General features: G+C 37.2%; 1 protein-coding gene across 1 annotated transcript in view; it reads right to left on the bottom strand.

The window, feature by feature from the left end:
- Positions 1 to 15189, bottom strand: part of PCNX2 (pecanex 2) — a 250569-nt gene that overhangs the window by 91204 nt on the left and 144176 nt on the right. Inside the window, 1 exon segment of the mRNA XM_043511376.1 lies at positions 3879 to 3987. Coding sequence (XP_043367311.1) covers positions 3879 to 3987 — 109 coding nt within the window.

Raw genomic sequence — 15189 nt, forward strand, 5'->3', positions numbered from 1 at the left:
ACAACACCAATGATGCCTCTCTGAAACCAGAATTAAGGTCCAATCACTCAAGAGCAACAGTCTTTTGATTCAGCCTATTCTAATAATGGCCAATATATAGATTCTGCAATCTTTGAGAAATTAAAGCTCAATTTGTAATGCATATTTTATTTTAAAATTGAAAAATATTCACATTGCAGTTTTCCCACTAAAAGTCTATTAGCCAAGCTTTGGAAGCAATATGCAGCATTTATGAACAAATATTTAGCAAGAGATATCATTGAAAATCCTTAAACTTATTAAAAGAGAGTGATCTGGAAATGGTGTCTGAGTGTATTACTGAGTTTGCAAACTGAGCTGCCTTAAGAGGCTAAAAGTTCAAAAACCAACAGAGAGATCATACAGAAGGGCAAAAGTTTGTCAGCAAACTTCAATTGTCATATTACACTGGAATCATAACCCATACTGGTTCTGAAAGATAAAGAATTATTTGCAAGTGTCAGATAAGAGAAGTGATCAGAGGAGCTGAAAAGATGGGAGGAAAACAAGGACCACAGATAATGACAGTCTTCTAAAGACTGCTTCAAAGTAATTAACATAAAAACAGTCAATATGATGAGCTAGGACTTTTGGGACTTCACTGTGAAATGTTTACATTAAATGTACAGCTCAAACAATAGCAACCTTTGGGTTCTCTTCCAGCCAAATGACATAATGATTATTATATGTAACTTGGAAGACAATTCTCATTTGACTTTTTGGAGAGCGGTTTTAATTAAGAGGGTCACATACATAAACAGATCATAGGAGCAGGTAACAGGACCATGCCCTCTTTCTTTAAATTGTGGGATAATATTTGTAACCTACATGCTCTATGTTTTCCAGATTTCAGGACAGGAAATTTGTTTTGTTGCACATACTTTACAATAGCTAAAGTGTTATGAATATTTATGGAAAATGATAAATAATTTTCTAATTACGTTCATTTCTAAATATTCCTTACCTCACTTTGATGTGTAGTGTGGGAAATTATTTTTGTCTGTGATCAGATACTTTTAACTCTTTAACTTTTAATAGCAGTTGATGTATTTTTATTAGGTTCTTTTGTGTTTAGTAGCAATGCATTGATTATGTTCAAGTATTATTAGGCTACTATGGTATTATAGTACTTTTATTACGATGAATTTAAAATTCCCATATTATGTTTCAGTTCATTTTCCCTGTGCACCATCTTCTTTATGACTGCTGTATTCATCCCTTTGCAGAAGACACACATAAGACCCTCCATGCCACAGAACATTCATAATACGCCCACATGGGGTAAAGATGGACAAAGCAGATACTAGAGGCTTCCACAAATTCCCACAAAACCTCCATGGTCTTATTTTCGGGCAGCATGGAAGAGAAGACTAAAACTGGCTAAGGGAGAGGGCAACTGGATCCGAGTTTTGCCAGAACCAGTAATTGTGAAATCTTACAGAGTGGTCATGGAGGGGTTATTATAAATAGGTTTCCATCTACGTGCATATATTGAAGGCTGGAATAGTGATTGCTGAGGTGTTGCACTACAGCCCATGATATGTTGGGCTTTGGGTGGATTCCATCCCTTCCAACCCATACACACAACCTGAGTCTTAAAGGCTTTCTTCTGAGTTCAGCGCTAGAGTCACAGGTCTCTGGGTGGCAGCAACTGGAAAAAGGAGATGGGGCAGATGGCTGCTTTTGGCTTCCTTCTCTGATATCAGTGCAGGAATCACAAGGCAGCAGTGGTGGCACATCTGAAACTGTGTAATCTGAAATACTAATAATTCTGCTCTTGATCCCACAGCCATTTTATTCATGTAAAGCTCCCATGGACTTCTAATTATATTACTGTCAGCAATGAGGTTGGAATTTATGGCGTTGTCTAGTTTTATGTACAACGGAAACTAAAACCATTTTAGGCTCTTAAGTCACTTAAATGTTTTAGAAAATTTTATCCTACATTAATTAATAACTGTTTGCAGGGCTGGCCCTGCTCTATAGTTCTAATATTCCCAACAAATTCACTAAGACTTCCAAAGCCCATTTGTTCTCTTAAAGATGTCATACAAATTATATACATAATAGAAGCAGTGAGATGATCTCATTATCTTCACAGGTAACATTACAATAGTTCATAGCATGGGAAGAAAAGTATTTACTATATTAAGTTATGTGGAAAAGGTTCCACAAAGCAAATAAAAATGTTAGGAAAGCACTTTTCATATGATGATGGAAATAAGTGCCATTACTAGTCTTCTGGTTTTAAAGATCGGGAAATAGAAAATTGGCAAGTTTCAAAATGATTACTGTACATCCCAAACCTGTATACCTCTGAAAACCAAAAACTGCTTACATCAAGCACAAAACAAATCCCATTGGTCCTTAGTGTGTTCATTTGAATACCTCTTTACATATACATGCGAGAACATTAAAATAAATGCATGTTACGTTTGGTTTACTGTGTGATCTCTCACTGTTTTTTTTCTGGTTTTGAAAATGAAAGATATTATGTTAATGTAACATTCCGATTGGGAATTTACCTGAACGTAATGTAGTCAATTCCAAGTTACGGTTCCCAGATCAACCATACTGTAATTTGGCTCTCTTGTGCATATGTTGCATTTTTGCATTATTTTTAATAGGGATGATGCATAAAAGTTAATCGAAAATTCCATGCATATATACAAAAGGAAAGAGTTATTGTTGTTGTGGGAACAGTAACTTATTCATGTGAATTCTTAACCATAACATTACATTAAGATACTATTTTGCATTTAACAAGGATATCGTTAACTTAAATAATAGATACCCAGTCTAAATGTACTTCAACAATAACTACATAAATCAACTAAATCCTATTCAATAACTGCCTTACTTTTGAAAAAAATCCTACTTAGTTATTTTATTAACATTAAAGTTACTGTCACTACAAAATAATTGCATTTGAAGAGAAATCTTGTTAAAGTATAATCTTCAGTTTTGAAATGTTCTGCTAAATAACTTAAAATAAACTTTTAAATTGCAATTTCTAGATAAAAATAGGGACTCAAATTAATACAGAATGTGGATATTGATGATGGCTCTTGCTATGCCTACTGCTTCAAAATTGGTTGGAGCCAGCTTTACTTTTACTATTAACTTTTGTTAATAATGTCTTTTTGGAATCTTTCCTTTTGGGGGCTATTGTAAGTATGTTTCCAGCTATCCTATGATATTTCATGTCTTAGAACCAAAAGGGGAAAATTTTATAAGAAGAAAACTTCCCAACCCACTCAATGGAAAATTTGTATAAAAGAAAATCAAAGTCAGACTACTATTAAGATGGGAAAAATTTAGAAAACGGGGAAAAACCAGATGAAGCAAATCCCTGCATTCAGACATTAGTCAGGGCTAACTTTAAAAGAATTAACATTTTAGAGCCCAATCCTCAGGATGCTCAGCACCCCACAAGAACAGAATTATAAAGAAGACAGCCCACCAAAGATGGAGGTATTATACTGAGAATACTTTTTCTACACAAGGCACACTAAGTGTTGTGCTGGGATGAGAGAGAATAGTATAAGAAAAGATAATTGGCTGAATATGAATGGGGAAGAAGGAAACAGCATTAAACATCCTGGTCCAAATTCTGCTCAATTCCCCAGTTGCAATTCCTAATGTAGTCAATAGCTGCATCCAAATAACAGAGAAAAACTGGGTCCCCTCTGTCTAAGGAAACCTTATTAGAAGTAACATAGTATCCCAGAATCAGTGTACAATATTTTCAGTTTTTTATTAAATGTAATTTTTAAATGTTACTCTCTTTGTTCAAACCCTGTAGATACATGAACAGTGAAACTGGGAGTAAGTACAAACAAAAAATCTGTAAAGGATATGAGGTATTGAGAAGAGCTGAGCGAACACGTGAAATGAAGAGCCCCAAGCAATCTGCCAGGGAGCAATGTACGTCATAACAAACTGTAATTTTTGCAGTAGATCCCACAGCTGAAAACAAGAGAAAAAAAAATGACATTTACAGGTATGAAGGTAATTTCAACAGTAAAATTTTAAAATTCTAAATCCTTTACAATTGAGCATTGTATGGTAACTATTGGAATGAACAAAATTCAGTTTCTATTGTGCTACTTTGTTCATTGATATTAAGGTCCTGAAATAGGAAGATGTTTAAGCATGTATTTAACTTTAAGCACAATTAGTCTCATTAACTTCTCAAGTGTTTAAATTTAGATACATGTTTAAGTACCTAGCTGAACTGGGGCCTAAGTGATTTTCTTTTAAAAGCATTTGTGCTCAAAGAGGGAGTAAAACTGTACCATTATGTGCTAACTTGGTAATCTTGCTAACTTATACGATTATGCATTAACTTCTATGATATTCTTTTAGCACCACCAGGGAAAATTGAAGAATAGGCACATAGACAGCTGAAGAATAGGCATGTTTCTGCTAGCAGAGATTCCCTTATTAAATTGGGACCTCTTGGATCTAAATCTATACGCAGCCTAATCATCGCAAGTTTTCTGAGATTTGTGTCTATCAATTTCCTTTCACGTCTTCAGATATTCTTGTCAGAGAAACAAAAAACACATTCAGTTAAATTATACTTCTTAAGAAGTTCTAACATATTCATTTACAAAGCCAGAGCAAAATATGCTGTTCTTTTTACTGTGCATGCTAATATGGTAGAAAAGGTTAGAGATAACTATGTTGGGAATAACAGTCAATCTGTAACAGGTGTTCAGTAGAGCAAACTGAAACACTTCATACAATGTACCACACAGCCGGGACAGGATGGCGAAGAACATTGGTTTTGACTTTTGTAAAACATACATGGTGACGCTATTGCTAGCTCCCTACTCAAGAACACCACATATCTATTTCATGAAGTAGTAGATTTTTACCCCCAGCTCCCTCCGCAAAGGCCCAGAGCAGAAATTTTGTGCTGACTAGACTGGGTCATCAACAGATTTATATTGCAGCGTTGTCACCTGACAAATTATGACAAGCTTTGGCCTTCAACCAGAGTTGGTATGAAGCACACATGCACTGTACATGAGAACAAAACAGGAGTGTACACAACACTTCATAACATTGTAGCAACACATCCTGAACAAGCATTTTGTACCTACTACTTATTTTGACCGATGAAATTAAAAAACAACACATTTTAGACCTCCCAATAAAAGCCTGAAGGACATAGAAGCTAGGACTTCACTGCAGAGCTCATTCAAGTTATCTACACCTGAGTTACTTCTCTTGAGTTAGTCTAGCTCCAAGTGAGAGCATTCACGCTGCAAAATAATACTTGGTCTGCTGTGTCCATTCTGGCACTGTACTCATTTATGTGTGGCAAAAAGACTTGTGGACGCGTAGCCCATAGTTCTTGCTGCTGCAGCAAGCTGAGCTGCTCTAATGAATTCTTTCTCAATGAAGAAGTGGGAGAACTTGTCTTTCCTTTGCAGGCACACCAGCAGAACTGTCGGAATGCACTGGAGGACTAGTGGCTCTTAAGGGTGGTTGTGTTAGCAGCTGATGAGTTGTCCAAACTGAGCTATAGCCTATTCCCCCCTGACAGGCCAGTCAACTCAAGGTAAAAGCAACACCCCATACTTGAGTTTTTGCATGTGTGTGGGGGATGGGACTCAAGGTAGCAGCAACACTCTTAACTATTTTTGCTATAAAGACAAATCCAGACATCATTTGAAAAACCAGGATAGTCCTGGTAAAAACAAGTTGTGTGGTCTCTCTAAAACAAATCTTCATTACCCTCCCCCAAATTTCTGTTGTGGGGCTTTGGTTTGTTTGTTTTGGTACATTAGAAATTCAGGTCTTGTCTATCTTGTTTCCTCTGTATGACACTACACTTAGGAAGGACAAATCAAAATGCACAACTACAAAATGGGAAATAATGGGGTATGCAGTAGTAATAACAAAAAGGAGCTGGGTGTTGTGGTGAATCAGAAACTGAATATGACTCAAAAATGTGAGGCAGTTACTAAAAAGGCTAATATCATTTTAGGAGTTAACAAGAAATGTGTCATATATATATATATATATATATATATATATATATATGAGGTAACATATATACATATGGGAGGTAACTCTCCCACTCTCTTTGCCATAAGTGAGTTCTCAGGTGGAGTGTGCCCAATTCTGGGTGCCGCACTTTAGGAAAGATGTGGAGAAATCAGAGAGAGAGTCCCAGGGAGATCCACAAAAGTGACAAAGGATTTAGAAAACCTGACCTATAAGGAAAGGTTAAAAAAAATGGGCCTGCCTAGTCTTGAGAACAGAAGACTGAGAGGGATGTGATAATAGTCTTCAGAAATATTAAGGGTGTTACATAAAAAACACAAAAAGAAAAGGAGTACTTGTGGCACCTTAAGGTGCCACAAGTACTCCTTTTCTTTTTGCGAATACAGACTAACACGGCTGCTACTCTGAAACCTGTCATAAAAAACACTGTGACAATTATTCTCCATATTCACTGAAGGTCAGACAAGAAGTAATGGGCTTAATCTGCAGCAATCTCTAGAACAGGCTTTTAAGGCAGGTTGTGGACTCCCATTGTGACAAATACAGAAATTTCCTGCAATAACTTTGGAAAATCTTGTTGAATTAAGTTTAAATAGCTTTGGAGTCTATTGTATTATAAAGGCAAAGTTTATGTATTATTATTTTCTAAATGTAGCTTCTCCAGGGTGTGGTGATGTGGCCAGTGGAAACCCTGGGAAGTACTATGCGTTTCAAAGAACTACTTTAAACAATGTGTCAGACAAGAAGGAACTTTCAGGACAAACAAAATTAAGTGGGTTTCTTGGTGGTGGGGTGGGAAATACAAATTCCCACCTCCGGACCCAATCTTTTGATGCTACACCCTGAAGAGAGAATCATTGGCTGGATGATTACTTATTCACAGTATCTGCAAATCAAAAACTCAGACTATACAAAAGAAAAGGTAACCCATGGTCTGAGCAAAAGCTGTTACAAACTTGTGACCACAGAAAAACCCCTTGGTGGGGTTTGAAGGAATTAATCCTGCCAGAGCCGTTGTTGGAGTTGGGGATGATCTCTGGTAAGCCTATTAGCATGTGTGTAAGTTCTTTTTTAGTTTTTAATATGTTTTCTCTATAACACTTTCACCTTAAGAATAAATGTGCTTGCTTAGAAAGGGCTGTGCAGCTGCTTATAACTGTGGGCAATTATGTTGTTCATGACCTTCAAAGAATAGAGACGGCACAGACACTGGCCTGGTTAGGCCACCTAGCTTGTTGGGGAGCTCACAGTATAGGCAGGGAATTGTATATCACCCATTTCTGGAGGACAGTTTGGACAAACACACCTGTCAGGGATCATTTAGGTTTACTTGGTCCTACCTCATTGCAGGGGGCTAAAGGTCTCTTCCAGTCCTAGATTTCTAGGATTTTATGACTTTGACTGGAGGACTATGACATTAAATATGGCATGCAAGTGAAACCTGATTGAGAGTAGAGTAGACTTTTATTCAGGCTGTTTAATCCTCTGGGTTTTTTGTTTGTTTGTTTGTTTAACATCTAGACATCTGAAATGCTTGATTGAACAGCTGAGGGGGTGGGGGGTGGAGATCTATCTTTTCTTAAAAGCTAACAACTCAAATTTGAGACCTTCAAAAACACAAAGTGAAACTATGGTAAAAACTACAAAGGTCTGCTTGTTTCATACTGAAAATCACAAGCCTACTAATCAGCCCGAATGCACTCAAAATGCAGTCAGCATACAACGAATGGTTCTCAAACGTCAGCAAACATAGTTCCTGAATGGTTCTCAAACTTCAGCAAACATAGTTCAAGTTTTGGGTTGTAATAAAACCTAAACTAGGGGGAGCCTCTTCCGGTTTTGTGTTTCATTCGTTCTATGAATCTCTAATATCTACACCGTCTTTCAAAACAGAAGGTACTCAGTAGGTCTTGGCTCTCTGCTGCCTGTCACCCACAACTTCCACTGCTACTTCTGCCAGAAGAAGAAAGAATGCTCTCTCCATCCAGTCACTTCATAACTCAATGCCCTCTTCCTCCAGAAGCAAAGAGGAGGACAAATCAAAAAGAGCTGCTCTCCCCACTGGCCATTTCCTGAACTTTCTGCTCTTTGCCATCATACAACTAATGATTCTAGAGATGGGTGGTGGAGTATTATCGATTTCAAAAAAATTACATGTAAAAAGGGAAATTCTAGTGAGTTTTCCTTATTCTGCAGAATCCCTTAATGATGATGTAGCCTCTAGCACTTTTCATAATCTGACAATATTTACCGGAGGAGTTGTCACCTTCATTCATTAAGCAACCACAATATAAAGAATCAGGAGCTAAGGAGTTTCCTTTGCCAGATCAACCTGAACAGGTTTTATTCATCACTTGTTTCACCTAGATCAGAAATTACACCGAATACATTCTTCTATGCCTCGCTTGAGAACTTAAAGGATTTACACAGTGATGATATTTTTGCTTTAGAAGATACTGAAGCAGCTAAAATTTGCCTCTCCAAACACAATCCTCAATCATACAAGCAATATCATTGACTTCTACTGGTAGCACTCATATATCATTCTTCAGTTAAAGATAAGGTGCTGCCAATTTAAAAGAAAAGGTTAAAATTTTTGTAAATGACCAGAAATATATAAACTTACACTTACTAAAGCTTTCTTTTTATTTTGGCTGGGAAAGTTGGTAATTAACTTGCTCTTGATATGTTTACTGTAATATTAGATCACAAGAATGAAGTCTCTTATCTGTTGTTAAAGTTTGTTTTTTTTTTCAAAAAAAAAAATCCCATGCTGAATTTTTGCCGATAAGCAGAAGAAACTCCATGACCTCTCCCTCGGAGCTGCATAAAGGATGGAGTTTCTAATTCAGACTACCTCTATCCCAATATGGGGTGGGTTATCAAAGCATATTCTTTAGATCTTGAGTGTTTTGTACAGTTCACTAAGCAGAGGAATTAAATATTATTTAGGGGATGTAAAGTTTTAGTGTTCCCAGATGTTACTCAACTGATAGTTTTGCACAGCAACCAGTTTCCCGCTTTTCAATTAGTAAAAATTACTAGTATATTCAGTGACTTTAAACTACTGCACTCCTTTCACTGTAAAGTAAGAAAGCAGAACAAATAGATTTTATTTATATCTATTTTATACAGACATGCACTTTATTATACTGATCATCTTTAAAGTCTTCTGTATGGTAAGCTGCTAACAAATACAAAATTCTTCCTCAGAAGAAATACCTTCTGAGTTAAATGTACATCAAAGAGAAAGAAGAGCTAAAGCCCTTGATCTGTAAAAATGTTTTTTTGTGTATGACTATTCTTGCCTTGTTGTACATACCAGATAAAATTCTGTGGGTTAATTCAATAGCAAGATTGCATAATTACAGTTACTTACATTAAAGTTGTCTTGCAGCATTTGAAATACATTTTTGTTTGTTTAATTATCTCCTTGTCTCAGGTCTGGTGGACTTCTATGATCAGTGTAGCAAGTATTAGTTCATTTAATAAACTGAGATTGAAGTTGATAAGGATACTTTTCAAGGCCTCTACCTTGCAAAAGTTTTTGCCCGCATGGACTTTTCCACCTGTATGACATCCAGTGAGAATTTGTGTGGGTAGATACCTTTGTAGGACCGGGGCTAAATAAAGCATAAAAATTGAATTTATCTGCCATATTTAATTGTAAAATTTTTTTGGTTAAAACAGAAAACAATTTAAAATATATTTGTATGCTTCGTGTGCAACACAAAATCACCTCTAAAACCAGAGTCTTTAAATACAGAAACAATTTTTACTCCATTGGAACTGGATGCCTTTGGTTCCACTTCTTAAAATTTCAGTTTAGGCCTGGAGGATTCTGGGCTCAGACTTTCAAATGTTTCTTTGGCATTTAATTTTCCACATGTTCTAGCAGTTCTACTTGACTGACTGGTACCACCTTATGTGTTTGGACTAAAATCTGTATTTGTAGGCCTAATTATTTGTACTGTATCTTCCTGTTTATATATGAAAATATTTCCATATAAATTAACAAAAATATTTTTTTTTTTAAAAATGGTCAACTTTTTTTTATGTGGTAAATACTAAATTAAAACCGGCTGAAACTATTGTTTGTTTGTTTTCATTATGCTGACGTTTGCAACAGAGCTGATTACGTCCCCAGTTCATAGCCTAATGTCATTTGAAACACATGCCTCCTCTGAAATCTTGGAAAACAGGATTTACTGGAAATAGTAATACTTTTCAGTGCTACTGCTACAAGCCATTATAACATTCTGTTGGTATAATTTGAATAGAAAAAATCAACTTGAATCAGCAACAAACCCCTATTTGCATCTGCAAAGCTTGAAGCCTTTATTCTGTATGATTTCATGATGCTCACCTAAATGAGACATGTACCATTAGTGCATCAATAGAGTGCTCATTATTTTAATAAAAAATGGAAGAAGGAAACTGAGTTAACATTTATCCTCTTCAGAGGTTACCTTGTTAATTCTTGCTATATAATGTGGTTCAGCAGCAAATTAAAAAAACGGATACATAAAAATACTTGTTATTAATCTCATAAATCTTTTTTAAAAATGCAACATAACAGACAGGGAGGGAGGGTGATCAGTCTGGGGTACTGGGAGTTGTGCCGTCTAAACTCTATTTGAGACTCTGTCACTGCCTTGCTGAATGATTTTAGGCAAGTCACTTAACTTTGCTGCACCTGAGTTTATCATCTGTAAAGGTTTCAGAGTAGCAGCCATGTTAGTCTGTATTCGCAAAAAGAAAAGGAGTACTTGTGACACCTTAAAAACTAAAATTTATTTGAGCATAAGCTTTTGTGAGCTACAGCTCACTTCATCTGTAAAGTGGCTATTACATTTACCTAACACACAAGCATGCTGTGAGGGTTTATCATGGCAAAGTTATCTGCATAACGCTAATAATCTGCTCTCTACACGTGCTCATCTCCCATTGATATCAACAGGAGTTCAACACATAGTAAACTCCACCCCTTTGCAGGGGGCCCTGCAAAAGTCCTCCACAACCTAGAAGCCCCACAGCACCTGGATATGGATGGCAGAGTGACTACATGCAGGTCTTAGGCATTCCTTGTGTACCAGAGAAGTGTGAAATTTGCAGGATGGGTGTATTTCACCAATAGGGACGGGAGAGGATCTATGTAAAGATTCACCCTTAAAAGATCGGAGACAAGTCTTCTGCCTTTAATGTTTGTGGGGTCCTTTGAAATTTACAGATGAAAGGCACAGTATAACAACATACAGCAGTAACATCTGTCTTCCAAGCTCTGTAATCTTAGTGCCACAGAGCATAATAAATTTATCTGGAAGAGAATGACATAAGCAGCAGTAGACAAACCATGCATGTCTTATCTTGGGGAAATGGCAATTTTCATTCCTGTAGAAAGAAATCCATTGCTTGTGAGTGAAACTAAAAAGCTTTCCCAGTGATTTGGAACTAGCCAGTGCAGCCTACAAAATGGGCAGGGTTAGCCAGAATAGGCCAGGTGGGAGATGCATTGATTTAGCATTTCTCCTGGGATGTATCAATGAGCATGGCTACTATGGAGCATCACGTGAAACTAAAAAGTGTATCCCCCAGCTGGAGGTTGGGGAAAGCTTGGTGATCACCTTTGTTAAGACTTGATGTAAAGAGCTGTATAGAAGAAACCATTTCTAGTGCACATCATATTTTTGAGTGCCATCTACTGGCACCTAATCTTTTAGCTATTGACAAATACAATACAGAACACTCATAATAACAACCTTTTCTCCCCTGGAGAGTTGCTACCCTCATCAGTACAGAGTGTGTGTGTAAAGTGTACCACGCTATACTGCTAATGGTGTGTTTGTCCCATTTTTATGCATTGTCTTAGTTCCTTTTTAAAAAAAAACCCTTAAAATTCGGGGACTGTGTCAGGAACAAAGTCTAATGTGGAGGTCAGTGATGGAAGGATGAATGAAAATAAGTTAATCTACATCTCTAATATAAAAAAGGAAATGTGAACTGCTAAACTCAGGGATTATCCTGTCAAATATCAGATGTAGCCTTGGGTATTTTTGCTCAACAGAAAGTGTCTTATCAGGGACTTATTTGCCAGATATCAAAAGTTGAGGAAACAGCTGTGAGCTAAGAGGGTGCAGCTGATTAAAACACTGGATTTTAGTACGCACGAAAGGCCAGAAATGGATTAGAATCTGAATTAATGATTTAGTGCCAGAAGCTTTTAATTGAAAGATCAGAATTACAGAAGGGGACTGAAAATTGGAAGGGAAGAAGAAAAGAATCAGGATTCTGTCTTACAGTAGTAACTAAAATCACAGAAGCTTGCAGGTTAACCACAGGTTCTGTAGTCTGTATCCGCAAAGACAATCCAAAAGGTCCAAAATATTAATTAGTGGGCTATAGCAAAGCAAGAAAATGGTCAAGGATAACACTCTGTCATAAAATGGTGAAAAATAAGACGATATGCATAAATTTCACTCTCCTTGAGGGAATCATGGTAAGGATGTTAAATTCTTACAGAATTAAGCCTAATCTGAACAAGTTTGGCAGGTTGTTACTGCCTGGTTCTCTTAGTTGGAGTTGCTGTGACATGAGGATCATCTTTCAATAATACATGACATATGGTACTAAAGCAAACAGAGGTTATATTAAAAAAGCAAACCTTTATTAAAAATAAAAAGTGACAAAATGTGGACTTGTTACTACTCTGAAAATTCACGGGGGATGTTGGGGTGAAACAGAAGAAATATCAAACAGGAAAAATGTATCCATAAGTGAGCTCAGCAGGAGTAAGACTACTTAGGCAAATGAATGCAGTGTTAATGAAGGCAAATTTAACAAGCTCTGGTTCTTTGATTACTCTGTCTTATGCATAAAGACAAATTCTGAACCCTCAGAGAATTTGACTATCAGAAAATATAAGATTAGTTCATATTTTAGTCTTGCTAATTAGTTCATCCACACACACAAATTAAGAGGCCATTAGACTGCCTGTCAATAGCATACTAAAGATAGCTTTTCCTAAGATATGACCCTATTGATTAGAGATTTAATGTCATTGGGTCAGAGGCTTCCCACCAGGATCTATATGCAAGATGGTATGTGTGAGGATGCACGTACTGTTTCTTTAAGACTACCAGGAAGCTAGACAGCTTTACAAAAATACTATTTTTTACTAGGCACAAAAGTAAACAGGCCAAGAAAAGTTAAAAGGCATCTTTTCTCATTTTGGCATTCCAAATGAAATAGTAACGGACAATGAGCCAGTTTGCCAGATCTGAATTTTAAGCACAGTATGATTTCAAGCTGCTTTCATTGTTGCCAGCTCCCACACTCACAAGGGAATAGACAGCAGTACAGGTTGTGAAGAGAATCCTCCAGCCAAAGCATCCATTGTTGCTTTGCTGAGTTTATAGGGCAACTTTCTACATTAGTCACTGGATTGAGTCCAGCTCAGCTGCTTATGAGTTAAGAGAACAGAACAGATTTGGAGATAAATCTTCATCCTATAGCAAGTGGCCTTGCTTAAAAGTATAGGAAACTTAGATACACCAATTCTAAGAGGTCACAGGCTTTTCAGTAATCAGAATTCAGCCTGAAGCCTAACCAAGCATGATCCAGGAGATACATTAAGATCCTATATGGTAGATACTGATCAAGATACTCAGTATAGAAGAAATAAGCAGCACCTTAGCTTCCAAAGCCAGTTGAATTCTGTGATTCCAGTAGCAATAGTACTATCACAATAGCTTTAAAGGAGATAAACCTGTTGAGAAGAGCCATAAACCTCTTAAACAGGAGTCTCTCTCTTTTGGGATTTGATAATCCAGGTGAATTAACTGTACCAAATGTTCCTCAAGGCCAGAAAGTGGCCAAATTGGTACAAGAGGTGAAGCTGGTTAGAGCACCTGAATCTTTAATTTGTTTTAAAATACTAACTCTTTTTAAAAGATTGCTTATATAGAAAAAAGGGAGAGGGCAGCACAGATGTGCATATAGTTGTCTTAAATCTGCAGCTGGAAGCCAGGCAGCAGAGAGAGAGGCTGGGAAGGTTCTAAGAAGCAGCTCTTCAGTGAGAGAGAGACGGGGAGGGGGGCGACTTGATTATACTGTTTTCTTTATTCTAGTTAAGTTTCTGCTTCAGCGTTAGAAGAAAGCAATTTTTAAAAATTCTCTACGGACTGTCACATAGGGAGGGATGCCCCCTTTACCTCTCCTCTTCCCAGGGCCCTACAGAGAGATCTATACTGGGTCCAAGATCTGCAAATAAGGAAGGGAAGGAGAAGACAGGTCAATGGCAAGTGCAGTGTCCTCCAGCAGCCCCACAGTGAGTGCTCAGAAGAGTTAATGTACCATACTAGGAGCTCTACTAATCACATCCCATAGAGCAGACTACTAATTTGCCTGGATATGAGTTATATATACAGCCAAACCACTGCATACAGTATGTACACTAAGGGCCAAATTATGGCTTCCTGGTACAGTGGTAAATAATGAAAAGGATAGGTCATTGATTCAGAGAGATCTGGATCGATTGTAAAATGGAAGCAAGCAAACAATACATCTTTTAATATGGCTAAATGTCAACATATACGTATGTATACTATGGCTAAATGTCAACGTATAATATGGCTAAATGTCAACGTATATATAGGAACAAAGAAAGCAGATGATCCTTACACAACGGGGGACTCTATCCTGGGAAGCAGTGACTCTGAAAAGGATTTGTGGGTTGTGGTGGATAATCTGTTGAACATGAGCTCCCAGTGTGACACTGGTTTCAGAGTAGCAGCCGTGTTAGTCTGTATTCGCAAAAAGAAAAGGAGTACTTGTGGCACCTTAAAGACTAACAAATTTATTAGAGCATAAGCTTTCGTGAGCTACAGCTCACTTCATCGGATGCATTTGGTGGAAAAAACAGAGGAGAGATTTATATACACACACACAGAGAACATGAAACAATGGGTTTATCATACACACTGTAAGGAGAGTGATCACTTAAGATAAGCCATCACCAACAGCAGGGGGGGGAAGGAGGAAAACCTTTCATGGTGACAAGCAGGTAGGCTAATTCCAGCAGTTAACAAGAATATCAGAGGAACAGTGGGGGGTGGGGTGGGAGGGAGAAATACCATGGGGAAATAGTTTTAC

The sequence above is a fragment of the Dermochelys coriacea genome, chromosome 3 (genome assembly GCF_009764565.3).
Source record: "Dermochelys coriacea isolate rDerCor1 chromosome 3, rDerCor1.pri.v4, whole genome shotgun sequence".
NCBI lineage: Eukaryota > Metazoa > Chordata > Testudines > Dermochelyidae > Dermochelys > Dermochelys coriacea.